General features: G+C 45.7%; 4 protein-coding genes across 5 annotated transcripts; 3 read left to right on the top strand and 1 right to left on the bottom strand.

Moving 5' to 3' along the window:
* Positions 1-3,018: 3,018 nt before the first annotated feature.
* Positions 3,019-5,227, top strand: LOC128265467 (putative inositol monophosphatase 3). The gene is made up of 2 exons (XM_053001489.1): positions 3,019-3,886; positions 4,454-5,227. The coding sequence occupies exons 1-2, from the start codon at positions 3,358-3,360 to the stop codon at positions 4,990-4,992; spliced, it is 1,068 nt and encodes a 355-aa protein (XP_052857449.1). The 5' UTR covers positions 3,019-3,357; the 3' UTR covers positions 4,993-5,227.
* Positions 5,228-5,881: 654 nt separating this feature from the next.
* On the top strand, positions 5,882-12,787 carry LOC128265461 (adhesion G protein-coupled receptor A3). The gene is made up of 3 exons (XM_053001479.1): positions 5,882-6,406; positions 6,477-6,695; positions 7,245-12,787. Exons 1-3 carry the CDS (start codon positions 6,042-6,044, stop codon positions 12,226-12,228), a joined length of 5,568 nt encoding a protein of 1,855 aa, XP_052857439.1. The 5' UTR covers positions 5,882-6,041; the 3' UTR covers positions 12,229-12,787.
* Positions 12,788-12,866: 79 nt separating this feature from the next.
* On the bottom strand, positions 12,867-16,061 carry LOC128265462 (N(G),N(G)-dimethylarginine dimethylaminohydrolase 1). The gene is made up of 5 exons (XM_053001480.1): positions 15,903-16,061; positions 14,351-14,673; positions 14,183-14,280; positions 13,512-13,736; positions 12,867-13,434 (listed from the first exon to the last, which is right to left on the bottom strand). The coding sequence occupies exons 1-5, from the start codon at positions 15,935-15,937 to the stop codon at positions 13,309-13,311; spliced, it is 807 nt and encodes a 268-aa protein (XP_052857440.1). The 5' UTR covers positions 15,938-16,061; the 3' UTR covers positions 12,867-13,308.
* Positions 16,062-16,496: 435 nt separating this feature from the next.
* On the top strand, positions 16,497-19,733 carry LOC128265466 (pre-mRNA-splicing factor 38B). Of its 2 annotated transcripts, XM_053001487.1 has the most exons (6): positions 16,497-16,668; positions 16,744-16,902; positions 16,975-17,099; positions 17,198-17,333; positions 18,450-18,556; positions 18,640-19,733. In XM_053001487.1, exons 1-6 carry the CDS (start codon positions 16,659-16,661, stop codon positions 19,378-19,380), a joined length of 1,278 nt encoding a protein of 425 aa, XP_052857447.1. In that variant the 5' UTR covers positions 16,497-16,658; the 3' UTR covers positions 19,381-19,733. The 2 variants fall into 2 exon arrangements, with proteins under 2 accessions (XP_052857447.1, XP_052857448.1); XM_053001488.1 differs by lacking the exons at positions 16,497-16,668; positions 16,744-16,902; positions 16,975-17,099 and having other exon boundaries at positions 17,205-17,343.
* The last annotated feature ends 366 nt before the right edge of the window (positions 19,734-20,099 follow it).

Here is a 20,099-nt window from a genome sequence, read left to right on the forward strand (position 1 = left end):
TTGGCGAATAAATAAATAAATAATCCATAAATTAAATATATTAATATTGTTGCGATTGACGAATCAAGAATCAAATGAATTTAATATCCAAAAATACTTTTAAAAAGGCACAATATATGTAGTTCGAGATTTTAATAGGCAAAAATAAAAAAACAAACATTTTTTTTCAAAATGTTACTATAGATTTTTTCTTATAATTTTAATCCAAACACAAGTTTAAAAAGATGTTCAGTTCAATCAATTAAATTGTAGCAAAACATTTAGTGAGTTTGGTCATATCTCAATAATTACCCACGTGTTAATTTAAAATATGATTTAAACTGTTTTTTAAACACAAAATGAAAACTTGATTTTGGATGAAAACTGTAATTTTTGGATAAAAAATTAACAAATTAAGTCGAGGGATGGAGGGTGGCTAGAAAAGTGAGTTGGCAGCCTCCATTTATCGTGGCGAGTCATATTAATTATAGTCATCAGCGGGCTGCATTGCGAGCTAGAAATCCTTCCACTGAAACGACACATGTCACAAACTAAGCTGTTAAAAAGTTTAAACCCTAATAAATAAAGTATCAAAAGTCAAACACAAATTAACAAAACATCGAGCTTACTACCCAGTAAAATACTATACGACCCTGGCGTCCTGCTCCAAGGTTTTAAATTCCTCTTTAAGACCTCTTTTCAATTAAGTAAATTTTACAGTACGATATTTAAATAAAGAGTTTAGCAATGTTTCAAATAAATATATTTTTTTTTCGATTTCTATGTTAAGTAAAAAATAATGATAACAAGAATGCTAAACTAAACATTCTTTGATGCTTTTTTTTTGGAAACTCGAGCTTTGATACAAGTTAACTAATTGAATTTAATAATGGATTATACATTTGAACAGTGTTTATTTTGTAGTTTATTTTTTAATAAATGACCACTGTAGTTGAAAAATGGATAAAAATTATCGAAGTGAGGGGGGAGAGCAAAGAAGAGATCCCGCAAAAGAATAATGAGAAGTTCGGCTCAAAGCGACCAAAAAAAACAACAAACGATCAGCAAATTCCATTCTGCTTTTGTTGTTACTGTTTTATTTTTCCCGATTTCTGGCATCATGTTGATAACCAAGAAGAGAGAAGTAGAAGAAAAGGGGAGAGCAAAGAGGAGAGTAAAGAAGAAGCGAGCACAACATAAACCAGTTCAATGCGCTTTGCAGAGGAGCTTTTATTATTTATTTTTGCTTGTTTTTTCTTTCTTTTTTTTTGTGGCAGCCACATTTACAGTAACTTTACTAAGTGAACAAAATCAAATCATCAAATGCAAAGAGGGAGAGCAACAAAAAAAGAGGGAGAGACAGCGAGCACTTTATTTAGCACGCACACACTTGTTACATAAATAACGGCGAATCGAGTGAAAAGCAAGACAGACGAAAAAGAAGTCTTGCTGATCTAATAAGAATATGCTGTCTCCCCTTCGGCTGCTGCTTCTAATAAGAATTCACGGGGCAAGACAAATAAACAAACATAAATACCTCTTGGTGCAAACTGCTGGCTGCTGGTTTTGTTGTTGTATTTTGAATTGTATTATATTGTCGATTTTCTTTTTCAACTTGTTCCACAAAATGCGAAAAATGATTAACGAAGTATAAAATAAATAACGCACGCTCTCTCGCTCTCTCACTCTGTTTTTGTGTGTGTACGATGAATTCACGACTTTTTTAAGTTAATTTTTGTGTTGTTGTGGACGTATACTTTTGCGCTCTTTTTTATTCGCCTTTTTGCTTGTTACCTCTTTTGCTTTTCTTTTTCGTTACTTGTTGTTGTTGTTGTCACTTCACGAGCAGTTTTCGCAGTTTCTTTTTGGTACTAGTACTACGACAACTGCCTCTGCTTTTGCCTCTTCTCCTCATCATCGCTCATTCTCTTTTGCTTGTTGATTCGCCCACAATTTTTACGGGTTTTCTTTCGTTTCTGCACGCGCACGCACTTTTGGTTGTTGTTGTTTTGCTTGATTTAAAAAATTGCAATTTTGTACGTTTGGAGAAAACAGAAAAAAAAACAAGAAAATATTGTTTGAATTTTCGTGGTTTTTATTTGGGGAAAACGCGCGACGTTTTGGACTTGGGAGCGGAGCGACGCAAAAATATACAAATTTGTTCGGAATAGAGGTGGAGAATAGAGGTGGATAGGCATCGATGCCAACATCGATGGCATCGATGTTTTCCAAACATCGGCTTCATCGATGTTTGGCGGGGCAACATCGATGTTTTCCCATCTCTACTCTGCTTTCCCAATATTCGTCGTTTCGATGAAACATCGACGTTTCTCCACCTCTACAAATTTGTTTGGAACAGTGGTGAAAAGACATATCGATATCTGACAGGGCTTTATCGATGTGTTGTCGTTCTACTTTTAAAAATGCTCACACCAAGAAATATCACACTTCTTGCGCACTGTTAATATTTCAAATACAAATTTGCTCGGAATTCCACGAGAGTTTGTTGTAAATATTCGACAAAGGTTCTGATTCTGTGGCTGCATATTTTATTTAAAACAGTATTTTCGAAACTTTTACAAAAAAAACATTTTTGTTAAGAAAAAGACGATAATCGGCAAACATTTAGCAGCATTAAAAATGCAATGAAAAATCTTCGTTTGTAGAGAATTCTGGGTCAGAGATTTTATAATTATCACTATTTCTTTTAATACTTTTAGCTCATCTATAAGTTTTCCCCAATAAATCAACCAACTTAAAAATTGTCCAACTTATTTCTAAAACCCTTATTTATTAAGGCATGTTTATTTTGTTTACATTTTCTAACAGATACGCCTCGGCCTTTTTTTTTAAACATGCGGCTTTAGTGTAATCGTTTTGGATATTAGACAATAAAAAGGCTAAAAAGTCTCATTTAGCTGTAGTTGAAATTGTTAAGTAACAAGTTAAATTTTAAATTTGAATCTTAATCGACTTTTCCCAAATAAAATCATCGATGTTATCGATAGTGCCATCGATGCTTTGCCAGCTCTAACTAACCTGGCGCACATCTGTTTGTTATTGTTTACAGCCGATTCGATTCTCTTCTTTTGTTTTTTTGGTTGGGGGAAAAAAACGCGCAACGTGGACGTGGACCATAGAATAGAATAGAGCAGTGCAGAGCATAGCTAGCACCTGCTGCCCCCGAAAACACCTGTGCCCCGCCCCCTGCCCCGCCTCCGCCCACCTGCGCGCCATCAAGTGTTATTCATTTCGTTTCAATTCATTTTACTTCTTGAGAGGGTTTTTTCAAGACGCGACAGCATCTGATCTCGATCTGGTGATCTGGCAAATCGACAGTACACACATACATAGTAAAGCATTTAAGCCCGGCGATCGATGAGCGAGGCGAGGATGAACGGACGCTCCATACGCATCAACCGGCTGCCGGCCACCATTGTGGCCATCTTGCTGACCATCGTCCTGGTCTACTTCCTCAACTTCCACCAGGAGGAGCGGCCGGCCATCTACGGCATGCTGCGTAGCGAGAACCCCAGTCGGGTGAACCTGCGCAAGATGCTGATCGCGGCCATCCAGGCGGCCCAGCGCGGCGGTCTGGAGGTCCTCGACGTGGCCCGCAGTCGCCAGCTGAAGGAGCGCAGCAAGGGCAAGACGGACGAGGGCGTCAACGATCCGTTCACGGACGCCGACGGCCGATCGCACTGCGTGATGAAGCAGGGCCTGCAGCGCATCTTCCCGCTCGTCCAGATCTTCTCCGAGGAGGACAAGGAGCACTGCAGGCAGGCCCACAGCTACGACCTGGACCCCACGGTCCTCCACGAGACCGCCCAGGTCCCGAATGTGGCCGTGAATGCCCGCGATGTCACCGTCTGGGTGGATCCGCTGGATGCCACCAAGGAGTTTACGGGTGAGAGTCCTATGTCACTGCTATTTTATATTTTCTCATCCCACATTGCTGTTTCTATTATAGCTAGAATTTATTTAAAAACATTGTTTAAGGCAAATATATATAATAGTAATATCACTTTGCAATTTGCAATAATTTCTGTATCATATAACAATATATATATTTATTTCAAAAGTCCTTATCTGGCTAATTAACATGTGTATTGATATGCTACTCCTAAAATACACCCAACTACAATTTTAACTCAACAAAATTACGTTTTAAACAAGTCAAAATGATAAGCATGTTATGCAAAGATAAGATAAGAGAAAAACTATTTATTTATAAATTTATTTGTTGCTTGATATGCAAATCTATTTCTTATTAACTTATAATATTCATTTACTATATTAATTTTTGTTCCAACAGTTTAATGAAATATCTGCTTAGCTTGCTATTATTAGGATAACTTGTTCACCAATAACTATCCTTAGACTTCGAGTAAGAGTTGTAAAACGACTTTCACATTCATGTTACCTATCTTTAAAACGAAATAGCCCACTAACGGCTACCTTCTCCAATCCGCAGAGGAGCTGTACGAGTACGTGACGACCATGGTGTGCGTGGCGGTGGCCGGAAGACCCATCATCGGCGTGATCCACAGCCCGTTCAATGGCCAGACGGCCTGGGCGTGGGTGGGCAACTCGATGTCCGAGTACCTGGCCACTCTGCACCCGCAGCATGCGCCGGACAGCCAGGCGCCAATCATCACAGTGTCGCGATCCCACACGGCCGGAGCCAAGGATCTGGCGCGGAACATATTTGGCGAGGATGTCAGCCTGCTGACGGCTGCGGGCGCCGGCTACAAGGTGCTCCAGGTGGTGGCCAACAATGCCACCGCCTATCTGCACACCTCCAAGATCAAGAAGTGGGACATTTGCGCCGGCGATGCCATTCTGCATGCCCTGGGCGGTACAATGACCACGCTAAACGACCAGTTGATCAACTATGGACCCGAGGAGTCGCCAGTCAATACGGAGGGTCTGCTGGCCACTCTGGAGCGCCATGACGAGTATATGGACAAGTTGTCCAAGTATCGGGAGGCGCACAATGGCAAGCTGGCGTAGGGGTTACTCCCGTACTCCCTTTTCCCCCAGTCACTGATCGCTTGGGTAGCATTCAAAAATAGCTCTAAGTTCTACAGATGGAAACCTGTTTTTTTTTTTCGTAATCTCAATATCTGTTCGTGTGTGCTGCTTATTTGTTGTTGTGCAACGGCACGGCGGGGTCATGAACCCGGACCGGACCGGACCAAACCAAACCGCCCAGTTGGCTCAAAAAATAAACTTATTTTAATTTGTACGCCCTTTTGCCGATTTTTAATGGGTTCCTAAAACTAAAGTGTTTGGCTTACAGTGATTGGTCTCTAAAAAGTATTTGACCATCAAGTTTATTTTACTTCGAATTGTCTAAAACTTATATTTGGTTTATTTATTTATTTATTTTGAAAACTATTTAATTATTTAATCACTGATTGTGTTAATGCTGTTGCTTAAATTAAATTTTTGCAATTTTCAGTTAAAATAATTTATGGTAATTCATGGATTATATAATTATAATAATATCTAGTTTTAAGATGAGTAATTTTAATATAATTTAGTCATTTAATTTTTCAAGATTTAATTTAGTGTTGGATTATATGTTTAAACATGTTAAGATGCTTACATACAAGCATACATTTTTTTATTTACCTTATTATAAAAAAATAAGTTCCCAAAAAAACACAACCATTTCGGTTAACAAATGGTTGAATTTTTTGGGAATGTAACTTATTACGAAAAATTGTACATCAATAAAAATGAATTTATTTAATTGCAATTTTTTGATGCTAATAAATATATTTTATTAAATTCAAACATTATCAAAATATAAACTATCGATTGAACGAATAAACACAACTATCGATAACAGCGGTCTCGCACAGAGCAATCGCCCACCGCCATTAAAACGTAGAACCTTTGAAACGTAGGGTAACACTTTTTTGTATAAACTTAAAAAAACGGAGTGTGTGTGTTGCCTATTGTTATTGTTTATTATGCGTCTGCTAGGCCCCCGAAATTGTTAATTAAATGTGCACGACGTGCGCCCGGAATGTAATCAAACGGAATCGATCGAAATGGGCGGCCAAACGAACGAGGGGCGTGGAGATCGGCCCCGCCCCCCTCCACCGCCGCTGCCCCCACTCCCATTTCCAATCCCATTGACGTTGTTGTTGTTGTTTTTCCTAACGCTAACACTAACGGCAACGGCGACGTCGACTGCGACTGCGGCAGAGGAGCAATCAGTGCAGTCAGAAAATACGGAAAAGCCCCAAAATCCAGAATCCGGAAGCACACCACTAACATCATGTCCAAGGAAATGCAGCTGCCGCAATATATCGGAAAACATACACAGTTTGCGGGTTCGTTGCGATGAGCAGCAGATAGCCAACTGGCGGGAATTGGAGTTTGGCGAGGATATATTAACATCCATTGTCAGCATGTTAGTTGTTCTCAAATACATATATCATTATCATTTATATTCATACATATATATGCTTGCCTCGTTTTAGCAATGCCAGCAAGAACTCCATTGCCTCGATTACTGCCGGGGATTTCGCTAACTTTACGGAACTCAAGCGCCTGGATCTGTCGTTCAATCTCCTCACCGAACTGGACACCAAAACCTTCGGCAAAAGTCTGAGCCGTGTGGAGAAACTGAAGCTGGCGGGAAATGCCATTAGCCACATTTATGAGGGCACCTTCAATTACATGGGCAAGCTCAGGCAGCTGTAAGTTGGATATAGTACGGATATGTATAATTCAGCAGGGTATAAATTGAGCAAAAGCCATCAGCTTTAAGCCCTAAATGCCCAAGCTATGTAAAGTTTATATATCCGAAAGATTACATATACATACCTATACTTTTAAAGAATATGAAGAGGGAATGAATGAACAAGCTTAATAATGAGATATTAAATTAATATTTATATATATTTTCATATATAAATATTATATCGTTCTTGGTAAAAATATTTGTTGTCCTATTTGTTACCATCTTCGCAAGAAAGGAAAATATGGCATATGTATGAGTTAGTTGAGTTGGTATTAAAGGATATAGATTTGATAAGCAGAGAGACACATTAATGATAAATTGCTAAATTATTATTATTTATTAAGAGCTAACCAGCTCAGATTTTACAAAAAATATATTATTATATTGTATATTATATTAATGTCTGCTTATGGCAATCTAAGGAGAGATAGATTATATGATGGTATAGGTTTGTGATTAAGCATTCTTACTTTTTATTAAACTATGTTTTCCCTTCTCTCTGCAGCGATCTATCTGGAAATCCCTTGGCCTGTGACTGCGGCCTGATCTGGTTGATTGCCTGGTCCAGTGCCCGAGATGTCCGCCTGCAGCCGCCTCCGAAATGCGAGTCGCCCGGCAACTTCCGTGGCATGCCGCTGAAGAAACTGCGCGTGGGCAAGGACTTCCACTGCGAGACGCTGCTGCAGCCGCTGCTCGAGCTCATGCCCAGCCAGAATCAGGTGGCCTTCGAGGGCGATGAGCTGCAGCTGAAGTGCTACGCCCCGCGCGTGGCCATCGGAGTGCCCAGGGAGAGCGAGGATCTGCCCACCAAGGCCTACGTTTTCTGGGGCTGGTCGGACAAGATAAGGGCCAAGAACTCCACCGAGGATATAGTCTACCACGATCCCACCAAAGTGTTCGGTGATGTGAACCTGGAGACGCGCCACTCCACGGACTCGGGCATCCTGCAGTCGATCCTGCGCATTGCCAGTCTCACCCAGAACCACACGGGCATGTGGGACTGTACGCTGCGCAGCCAGCAGGCGAACCTCTCGCAGGCCATCGTCCTGCATGTGGTGGCCAAGGGCACGCTCTACTGCGAGGCCCGTGTGGTGCACACAAACAAGGGCACCTACCACTGGCCCCGCACGATGCGCGGCGAAACGGTGCTGCAGGAGTGCGTGGAGGAGCCCAGCGATGCGGCCCCATCCCGGCGAGCTTCGCACGAGTGCGGACCCTCGGGCGAGTGGCTGAATCTGAACACCGAGAGCTGTGTCTATGTCAGCGAAACCACACGCATCCTGGAGCAGTTTGCCAAGGTGAATCTCACCCTGACCAAGGGTCAAAATGCCCTGGAGATTGCGCGACGTTTGCACAACTTTACGCAGGCGCAAACCCAGTTGAATCGCATACGCGATCCCATGGACCTGGAGTACATAGCCCGCACCCTGGTCAAGTACCTGGATCAAGTGGAGCAATCGCAGCAGCAGCAGGAGATCAGTCACCTGCTGATGGACATAGTGTCGCAGCTGCTCAACCTGCCGGCGCATCTCTTTCGAGCGGCACAATCGGAGCAGGGCACAGGCCAGCGGCTGCTCCACGTGGTGGAGTCCTCGGCCATGCGTTTGGCCCTGGCCAGCACCCAGGCGGCAACGGCGGCGACGGCGGCGGAGATGATACCCTGGCGGAGCAGCGGCAGCTCGCTGCAGCGCAACCTCTTCGTGGAGTTCTTCAACGTCAGCCTGGAGTCCTTCGTCAGCCTGTCGTGCGTGTGGCTGGAGCAGAGTCCGCGTGGCTTTCAGTGCAACAGCGCCAACGACACGATACCCATGTACGAGCATGGCGACATCGATGCCGCCATCCAGCTGCCGTACAGCGTGATTGGGAACAACAGCTCCGTTCGCAGTCTCCGCCTGATGATCTCGCTGCACCGGAATGGCAAACTGCTGCCCAATCTGGGCAATCTGGGTGGCCACAACCAATCGCTGTCGTCGGCCATCATTGGCATCCTGGCGTACAGCGGCGAGGGGGAGGCTGTGCAGTTCCGGGCTCCTGACAGCGAGCTGGATCCGGAGGAGGATGTGTACCAGCAGCGGGTGACGGTGATGCTGCGGGCACACCCCTACCACAGTCCGCTCAGCGCGCCGCAGCCCGCCTGGTGGGATGCGGAGGAGCAGCGCTGGGTGGCGAGTGTTTGCCAGCAGCACTACCAGCACCGCACGCTCGTCATGTTCAGCTGCAGCCGCACCGGCTACTACGGCCTGCTGCAGCGCAATGCCTTCCTGAACGACTTCCGCAGCGAGGAGTCGGGCGCCCGGTTCCGGCATCCACCGGCCGCCGTCTACGCCGGCTGCGGCCTGCTCTTCGCCTGCTGCGCCTTCAATGCCGTGACCTTTGCCGTCTTCGGGCGGGCGGTGCGCATCAATCGGGTGCAGCGGCACGCGCTGGTCAACACCTGGCTGGCCCTGGGCGCCTTGGCCCTGGCCTTCTCGCTGGGCATCTACCAGACGGCCAGCCAGCCGCAGTGCCGCCTGCTCGGCCTGCTGATGCACTACCTCGGCCTGTGCGTCCTCCTCTGGCTGTGTGTGAGCCTGAGCAGCATGTACAAGCGGCTCACGAAGACGACCGGCAGCTCAGCGGCGGCGGCGGCAGCCCAGGATATGGAGCCGCAAAGGGATCGCGAGCGAAAGCCCATACTGGGCATCTACCTGGTGGGCTGGGGCATCGCCCTGCTCATCTGCGGCATCAGCAGTGCCGTCAATCTGGCCGAATACGCCGCCTACGACTTCTGCTTCTTGCACAGTGCCACCACCTTGAATGCCCTGCTCGTGCCGGCCGTCATCCTGGTGATCTTCTGCGGCATCCTGGCCCTCTGCATCTACTACCAACTGAGTCAGCAGGCGGTGAATGTGCTGCAGCTGCAAATGCACCAGCATCAGCACCAGCAGCAGCAGCATCGCCAGTACTCGGACAACAACACGCAGGCCACGGAGCACATCGATCTGGATTGGTTGGATGCGAATGGCAGTGCCACCACGGCGGGTCGCAAGGAGCAGGATCACATGCAGGAGCAGTACAGCACGCTGAGCAATCCGCTGAGCAGCATAGTCGACGACTTTGAGCGCTCGAATCTGTCGCATCTGCGTGGCCACTTCATTTTCCTGGTGCTGTACGCCGGCGCCTGGCTCTCGGCCGCTGCCTATGTGAGCGGTGGCCAGGAGGCCTATGTCACGGCCTTCGCCGGCTGCTGCTCGTGCCTGGGCCTCTTCCTGCTGGTCTTCTACAACCTGAGCCGCAACGATGCGCGGCAGGCGTGGTCGCAGGCCACAGATGGCGGACGCACAAGCAGCAGCGGCAGCAGGCCCGCCCACAAACTGGTGACCACGTACAACAATGGCAGCCAGGCGAGATGCGCCCATCCGCTGTCGTCGGGCATGATGGCGCCCGGACCCGGCACGGCCATCATCAGCAACTCGATAGTGGCCTACAAGGCCAATCCCAGCCTGTACGAGGCCAACAACTCGGCGGGATCGCGTTCGAACAGCCAGTGCTCGCGGAGCATGCGCAGCCAGACGCGGAGTCAGACGAGGAGTCAGCAGGAGCAGCAGCTGCTGCAGGCCAATGCTGGAGCGAATGGTGGGGTGACCATCATCAACAACACAAGCGGTCAGCAGGGAGGAGTAGCAGGAGCAGGATCAGCAGCCACTGGTAACACAGGCGGCGGAGGAGGAGGAGGAGCAGGAGCAGTACCGCCACACAGCCTGAATGCCCTGCTGCACGGGTCCAGCCACGACCTCATACCCTCGGCGGAGATCTTCTACAATCCCAACCAGATCAATGTGGCCCGCAAGTTCTTCAAGAAGCAGAAGCGCCTGGCCAAGCGCAACAACTTCGAGCTGCAGCGCCAGACGATGCCGCAGATGCAGCTGCAGATGCAGATGCAGATGCAGCTCCACAGCCAGCACAGTTTGAGCGATGCCAGTTCGGAGCAGCTGTACAGCAGGCACCACAATGCGATGACTCTGCTGGCCGGTGGCAGCAAGATAAACAACACCAATCTGCACTACAAGAACCAGGGATCGCCCATGGCCGGTGCTCCCAAGGAAGCTGATGGCCTGCAGTTCCACAAGCGCTTTGTGCCCGCCAGCAGCACAGTACAGACTCCTTCGGCGGCCGCCAAGATCATGCAGGCCAATATCTACACCAACATACCGGAGACCCTAACGCCCCAGCATGAGGTGATCAAACTGCGGGCCAATGGACGCACCAGGACACCCTCTTTGCTGGACGAAACGCTGCACGAGCAGGATGACGATGAAGAGGAGGAGGAGGAGGAGCAGGAGGAGTTGGACGAAGAGGTGGAGATGGGGCCAGTGCAGGTGGAGCCAGCGCAGGAGCCCGAACTGGAGGAGGAGGATGCCAGTTCACTGGACGAGCATGCGCCGCTGTATGCCAACACCTTGTCGCCGGCCAGCGGCGGGATGAGCAGTCTGTTCCGGAACCGAGGCTGCCACCAGCTGCAGCCCATCAGCAGCTCCACGCCCCTCAAGCAGCCCAGCCTGGAGGCCATGAACAGTTTGGGCCTGCCCGAGGTCAGTCCCGCCGAGCCGCTGCTCCAGAAGCACGAGATATATGTGTCCAGCTCGCTGCAGGTGACCACCAGCAATGGCATCCAGGCGGACGATGACTTTCCCAGTGTCCTCATCCGCTTCAGTCAGCAGCAGCAGTCCAAGTCGCTGAACAACATCAGCGAAATGTTGGCTGGCGGACCGTCGACCGGATTGGATGACCTGGGCCAGGAGCAGGCGGAGTCCAGCCACCAGCTGTCCGGCAACGAGGCCAGCAGCACGCTGGAGGAGCGGCAGGTGTACTCCTGCTCCAGCAGCAATCTCAGCCAGCTCAAGGCACACCACCAGCACCATCCGGTGGCCTCCATGGACGCGGAGGACGATGGTCGCCTGCTGTCCGGCAGTCCCACGAACGAGAGCGATCTCAACTACCAGAACTCGGAGATCAGCATCCGCAGCCACGGGCTGTATGCTCCCCAGGCGGACAACGACCTCAATCTGACCCTGACCGATGACTTCCGTTGCTACCAATCCTCGAATGCCAGCGATGCGGATGTGGATGTGCTCAATGAGTTCGACGACGAGTTTGTGGCCGCCACGGGTGGTGAACGGGTGGTTGGCGATTCCGAGCAGGATCATCATCATCACGATCACGACCAGGACACCTCCATCGATGAGCTGTACGAGGCCATCAAATGCCGCAGTCCGTTGAGGAGCAAACAGGAGACCATCGAGCGTTTCGAAAGAGAAAGGGAGCGAGAACGTGAGAAGGAGATGGAGATGCAGATGGAGATGCAGCTGGAGATGGGGGCCGCCAAGCCTCTGAGCAATTCCCACAACGAAAATCTCAACGAGACGATAGAGGATGATAGCAGCCAGAGCAGCGTGATCTCGTACATCGATCCCAGGGCGACCAACGAGCCACGCCCCTTTCCCAGCTAGCTCAGCCACGCAGCAGCAACCCTAGTTAGATGTATATAGCATATATATATATATATATATATATATATATGTACGAGTTGAAACCCCATCCTCGCTTGGTTAACGATGTGCCAATGCCAAAGTATTCCGTGTACCAAGCTTTTGAACCCAACCCACTGACACTCAAAACCAATTATGTATCTAGAGTGCATATATATCCTAGGTTCGCCCACTCAAAAAAAAAGAAAAAACCAGGCAACAAAGCTAACTGAACTTGTAATTATAGTAGACTTCCCCCACCTTACCACCCACTACCACTATTTATTATGACTAGTATTACTCCACTAAACTCTCATATTCACCGGAGCAAAACTTCATCCATTAGTTGTTCACTAGGCTAGATCGTTGTGCATTTCATTCAAATGGCTAGCAACCAACACCACATCAAGTCGCCCACCCCGAAACAACCCTACACACATTTAATAAGTTTAAAAGCAAAATTTTGGACAAGCAAAATGCATTTAAATGTAGACTAAGTTTATATTTAGATATAAATAAATGAAATGTTCACTTAAAACAACTGCCTTTCTTTAATCGATTAAAAAAAGCAACCTGCTTTGGTTAGTTAATTAATCTTTGCCAACAATCAAACACAAGCATTTTAAAGTTTATAAAGAGATTACAAATGTTGCATTTATTTCGAGGACAGACACTGAACACATTCAACAAGCTACTTGTAAAGTAGATACAATTTATAATAGCAATTTTACCATAATAATACAATGATATCCGTTCAACATCGTCATGGAGTGTGAGTGGAGTAAAGGAATGCGAATGCCAATGCGAATGAGGCCACTTTCCAACTCTGGTTGAATTACACACAAGGTGTAGGTATAAGGTAACATATTTGAGTTGCAAAGTAACATCATCGGGTTGATTAGCATTTGAGGTTTAATCTTAAGTTGTAACAATAACAAGAGATGTGTATAAACTATAATAAGATAATACGATATATTGCTGATGCCTGGGCATCCTGTTGTGCATGTTTCTCATGGCAATTCTCCTGTCTTCCACCTAATCCCCTCCAAAGATTCACAGACTTCACAGGCTGCGTATGGATTTCCAGCGTCGCAGCAACAAACACGACGAGGTTAGTCCACTGGAGTATTGGCTAAATTCGCTTATATTTATGTTGCGTGTTGGAATGTCGATTTTTTCTTTTAAAGTCTGTCCGAAATAGTACAAAGATCAATTAGCATGTGAGGGATGACGATCAATTAGAACGGGATGACAATGATGCTGACCTTGTAGGCTTTTGGAATTTCCGTCGGCGATCTGTGTACGATCGTTCCGTTTATGTACAGCATATTGGCCGCACTCTCCTCGGGCAAAGTCAGCTTTTGGTAGGTGAAGCTGGCCTCGCGCTCCATCCGTTTCACGATCTCCTGGCAGGTGGGACTACTGCTCACGCACAGCACATCCGGTCCAGCCATGGTCACATAGTACTTCAGCCTCTTCGAACCGTTCACCTGCACGTGGAATAAGTATATAGATTCCTTATGTTAGATAAAAGAAAACACATCAACAAAATATAGAAAAGTTTTCGGATCTTTAAAGGCAATCAAATGCATATAAGGATAGTTCGCTTTTCCAAGAAGTTAAATTAAAATGTATCTGCAATATGATATAAAAACAATAAACCATAGATAATAGTTAAGTGTACCATGAAACAGATTCTCTAAATAAAGTACTTCTTAAAAGAGAAATATACCCGAATGGAATGGGTATATATAGATTAAAGATTATATATATAGATTTATATGATGTATACGTTTCGCCTTATAAATAAAGAAAGGTTTAAATATCTTTATAGACCATCGAATGGATGGTTTCAGTTACATGTTTAGGAATGATGCATATAAGGATAGTGAATGCGAAATCGTGTCATCAAATAAATACTTAAAAAGGTATATACCCGAATCGGCGTCACTGGATACTCGGGATAGGCCATGGCCACTGCCCGGGCACCCTCCTCGTTGGTGAAACCCGAGATTCCAATGAAGAACTCGCGCCCTGAAATGATCACGACGATAAAGTCAATCAGCCAAAGTACATTTTTGGTAAAAAAGAATACAAAGCATACCCGTGAAAAGCACATCGCCGCCGTCGAGTAGCGCATGTGGATCCTCAATCTCGATGACGGGTATGTCCAGTTCCTTTTTGAGGATTATGCCCATGCTTTCGGCCTCCCGTCGCCGCTTGGCGTGCTCCGATCTTCCGATTAGGGCCACTCCATTGCAGATCACGGCACTGTTCTCCACGAAGACACCCTCGGGCAGCTGGTCATCCGGCGGCAGTTCGATCACGTCCAGGCCAATGCTCCTCAACAAGGTGCAGTACTGCTCGTGCTGTTGCTTGGCCAGCTGCACGTCGAACTCCCCGTTCTCCAGCAGCGCGTCCGAGATTCTACGGCGGATTTAAAGTGATTAATAATGGTGATGTTCTATTAATTGGGATCAAGGGGATATGATACCCATAACGTCTGAGTGGGTAAACGAATGGTTGATATGTACCTTTTTTTTAGGGTAATCATAAATGTGACTATATTTAAATGGTTCTGTTGATTGGAAATGGTATAAAGGGTATATGATACCACAGCGACTGAGTGGACAAACGAATAAATAAAATAGAATAAAAGTTTTGAAAATCTTTGTAAAGTCGATAAACCTTTTATGCTAGGTATTTAAGCGGATATGTAAGTAGATTATTATTTGCTCTTAATTTCTGAATCATTTCATATTATACATTTAAATCATTTAAATCGATTAACAATGGTTCTATTAATTGGGCTTGAGATTAATGTGTATCCAGCGTCTAAGTGGGTAAACGAATATTTGATTTATGTACTAGAACCTATTTATACCTGTTTATATGTTATTTATTGGCATTACCAGGCGTATTTATACCTGTTTATAGGGAAATTTTAAAAGATATTAAGTCCCTTGTGGTGATCTGATTGGCTAAGTAGTTAATTATGGTTTGCTCTTAATTTCTGAATCATTTTGTATGAAATATTTTGATTAAAACTATGAAAATGGGAGTTAAATTACTAGATATTAAAGAACTTCGATTTTCAATTATACTTTCAATTCATATTTAAATTTGAAAATATTCGGATTTTGGTTCATTTCCAAAAGAAATTTTTTATGTAAGCGCAGATTTTTAATAGATAAATAAATAACATCATTTGATATTAAATTTAGTATAATATGGAAATCAGGAAAATTAAACAAATTTAAAATAACATTTTTTTAGAAAGAGTTTTATTGCAGAACAAAAATACTTTTGATTTATAAAATATTTTTAAATTTCTAACATTTGTTTAAAACTAAGTTGGTTTATCCTATCACATCAAAGGGGATAAAACATGCAACCCAGTTTATTACTGCGAAGGACAATAATTCATTAACATAAACTTTTGGTGGTTTTCTATAGGTTATGAGTAGGGATGTCCAGTGCATCCTGGATTTGGGAATTGAGGGGTTGGGAGGGTTGGCCCCACCCAGGGGCATGTGTACCCACGAACTAACGAATTGCTAGGTGACCTAATTCCCCGCCATTGGACACTCCCTCCTCCGGAAGCGCCAATTGCCAGAGATCCGGAGGAACTGCGTCTGGATCTGGACTCCACTCACCTGGCCACAATCGCGTGCGTGTATTTGGGCGACATGGTCGGCGGATTGGCCACTGGGTGCTCTTCCTCGGCGGCGGAATGCAGATGCGGATGCGAAGATGCGGATTCGGATTGGATTCAGTTGGGGGCAAGTGTGACCACATCGCGAACGACAAAAAATACTTTTATACAAATGGTCTGACTGATCACTGTCCAAGTCACTGCAATTTTTGTTGGTCGTCACCTACCATTGGATTTAAATGTTTTGTTAGAGCAAGGCCTTAAACACCGCAGACACTCTTCAAATATAGACATTAACCGGTCAAAAAACTATTCACTCAGAAGCGAGAAAAAAAAATCGCAAAAATGTGTTTTATTTGAGCCTCGGAAACCATCCTGCTCCCCAAAATTAACCACAAGTCTGAGAGTAAAATATTAAATATTTTAAATATTTTTTAATTACTTACATTTATTTTGAGGTGTTTTCAAATAGTCCGAATAGACATATATATATTTTTTCGAATTTAAAAATCATTAAAAACGTGACATATGGTGAACGGTCACGGCAAAAGATGTGACCTTAAAAATAGTCCCCTCTAGCGTTATCGATAGCATCAATAACACACCGATAACGACAGCTAACGCATACACACATCGCCAATTTTGGCATTTTCTCTCATAAATTGCAAATAGTGCGTGCATTTTCCGCATTTTCCCGCGCGCACTAGCATCCGGCATCCGTGAAATTGATGCCCCCAGTTGTGGAAGATAAGTAGGAATGGAGGAAGGTAAGTAGACGGACATGGGTCAATCCCCGCAAGCGTTTTTTATTGATGGCGCCGCATTCTGGCAATCTCGCGCAGATTATTCGGCGTCATCTTCGGCCGGTGGCGGCGGCGCCGGAGGCAAGAAGGCCGGCGTGGGCAAGCAGCACAACACGCTGCCCTTCTGGGGCAACGAGACCTCAATGAACCTGAATCCGCTGATCCTGGCCAACATCCAGAGCTCCAGCTACTTCAAAGGTGCGTATGGTTGTGGTTTTCCATCTGCTGCTCCTCAGCTTAACCCGCCTTTTTTTTGTTTTTTGACTGCAGTCCACTTGTTCAAACTGAAAACCTACCATGAAGTGGTCGACGAGATCTACTACCAGGTGAAGCATATGGAACCCTGGGAGCGCGGATCCCGCAAAACGTCCGGCCAAACGGGCATGTGCGGCGGTGTGAGTGGTTTATGAAATGTAGCGCTAATCGCTGGCGATGCTTGGAGTTGCTCCCTAAGTACTTGTGTACTCATTTGTCTTGTACTCAATTTTTCCAGGTGCGCGGCGTTGGCGCCGGCGGCATCGTGTCCACGGCGTACTGCCTGCTCTACAAGCTATACACGCTGCGACTGACCCGGAAGCAGATAAACGGACTGCTCAACCACACAGACTCGGCCTACATCCGCGCACTAGGTAGGTGTTGGTAAGTCGCATGAGTTCAGCCTCAGCCGTTACATATGCCGTCGCTTGCTCCTGCTCTGCTCCTTCAGCACACCAAACCAAACAACACAACATAACTAAACATCACCCCAATGAAAACCAAGAACCAGGGTGGGTCGATTTGGACGGTTGCTTGCAAACTATATAATAGAAAGGGTCAGCCGAAAGCGTGGTGGAAGGTATTCTATGGTATCTCTGGATTGAACAAAAATTCCAACAATTCATTCCAATTTAAAGTTGTGCCTTCTCCATTTGCAAAGCGAAAGAGGAGAGAAGAGGACCTAGCATCTATTTACATCTGCCTGCGAAGGTAAACCATTATCCCAATTGCAAAGTGACACAGAGCACACTTACACTATTGTTATAAATTATTCTGATTACCTTCATTCCATGTTTTTGCTGAGGTTCCCCGAGCATTTCATAAAGCATGCATATAGCAATTCTTATGATTTTAACTTTTAGGACTCTACCACACTCTGGCTCTGTCAAACTTTCTTAAATATAATTAAAGAGAGAAGTTTCCTGTTCTTCATTTGAGTTTTCAAAATACGTCTTTCATTAAATCTTACAAATATTGGTTTAACATTCATTGCATTGTTTGAGAACAGAGTTCATCAAGCATGCAAAGAGCAACTCAAGTATTTCAATAAATCGATAAAATTCTTGATTTTCCATTAGTGCCCATATATCAGTTTTTGTTTTTTTCTTATTTATGGCAAATTTGCCAATACTAAATTTAAAAAAAAAAATAATAGTAATATTCATTTAAACATGGTTATAAATGTTAACCTAAATCTTAGTTACTTTTTAGCTGCCAAAGTATATTTAAGTAAGAGCATTTAAATAATTTCTATTGTATAGTTTGGCTTCAGCGAACGGAAACATGTCTTGTATTTTCTTAAACAATTGATAAGAACCTATTTTGATCTTTACATTGAGGTATTCCGTTTGCCTGGGTCCCCAGAATTCGCCGTCAAACAAATCGAACCGCCCTGCCACGAAATCCTCCTCATTTGGCCAACCACACAGATTCGATTCCATAACACAGTTCTAATCTCGAGTGTCCCCGTTTTTGTTTCTCGCCAACAGGTTTCATGTACTTGCGATACACACAGCCACCGAGTGACCTGTACGACTGGTATGAGGACTATCTGCAGGACGAGGAGGAGATCGACGTGAAGGCGGGCGGCGGCCAGGTGAGTCAACTGTATGAGCCACCAATCACACGTACCCCAGCATGCCTTTTGAACGAGCCCCCCACTAACTGAGCTATTTGCAGGTCCTGACCATCGGACAGATGGTGTACCAGTTCATGACCAAGCTGGACTGGTTCTCCACGCTTTTCCCGCGCATACCCGTGCCCATTCAGAAGCAGATCGAGAAGAAGATCGAACAGTACTGCAGGGAGCAGGGTCTGACCGTCAATCAGTTGAGCACGGGCCGGTCGACGGCGGGTCAGGGCACGGGGAGCGGGGGTCCAGGAGCCGCCGGCCTGGATGCGGACTACCAGGAGTACCAGGAGGGTGGCGCCGACACGGATCGTGGCGGTGGCGGCGGCAACCGTGGCGGCGGACAAGCCATGGCTGGCTCTGGCTCCCGACCCAACGCCTACCCACCACCGATTAACTACCGCAACGATCACGACGATCGTGACTACTATGCCCCCGCCTCGGGTTCGACCTACGCCCGTGGTCGCGGTGGCTACGAGGACTACCCACCGGCCCCGCTGCCGCCACAGATGCCCTACGGATCGGGCGGCGAGCGGGAAAGGGAGCGAGATCGGGTGCGGGACAAGGAGAAGGATTACGATCGTCACCGCAGCAAGCACAAAAGAAAGCACAAGCACAGACAGAGCTCGCGTAGCCGGAGCAGAAGTCGCAGCCGGAGTCGCCATCGCTCCGAGCGGCATGAGCGCAAGCGGGACGGCGGCGGAGGTGGAGGTGGGGGTGGCTACGAGCGGAGCAGCAAGAGCCGTCACAACGACCACTACGAAGAGCGGGAGCAGCGACGTCACCGGTGAGGGTCGACCGATCCCTATCCCGATTCTGATCCCACCCACCAGACAAACCTACTCCTGCTTAAGTTGTTCTGCTACTAACTTACAAACTTTGTTTTCACCATAACGTAATCCTTTTTTTTTGTTTAATTGTGGACCCCATTCTACTCTTTGGAAGCCGTGGACATCATATGCGCTTCTTACTCAGGTTAAACACTCCCCGAAAACCCGAAAATCCCACAACTAACACTTAAACTAGAAAAAATCACACTCAGACACAGCAGCAAGGCTATATTTTGTAATTGACTACACCTATGCTAATAAAATAGTTTCCAAGTTGTGTTTATGCAAATAAAGTCAAAATAATTTGTTTAAAATGGTTATTTTGTTTGATTTGCTTACGTTTACCAATTTAACTCGGTATTTAAAAAGTTTTGAGGGGAATAAAAGCATTTCAAAAAAATATTGGATGTAACAAGATTCTTTTGGAATTATGAATTTTCAAATTATTGATTGAACTTAAGAAGCCTTGACACAAATAAGAACACCTTAGCTAAGCTTTTATTTTGCATACTTATCGGATTGGTGTTTTCTTCTTTAAGGCTACTAACATATCAGATAGTACATTTTATGTGAAAAACCGTTTAATTCGACTCTGGGTATAAGAAGCTTCAGAAAAAAAGGTTACCTAATGCATTTGTGTTAGGATTAAATTTATTTTCTTTTTTTTCAGTGTCGCTTTT

The sequence above is a fragment of the Drosophila gunungcola genome, unplaced genomic scaffold, assembly GCF_025200985.1.
Source record: "Drosophila gunungcola strain Sukarami unplaced genomic scaffold, Dgunungcola_SK_2 000126F, whole genome shotgun sequence".
NCBI classification, from domain to species: Eukaryota; Metazoa; Arthropoda; class Insecta; order Diptera; family Drosophilidae; genus Drosophila; species Drosophila gunungcola.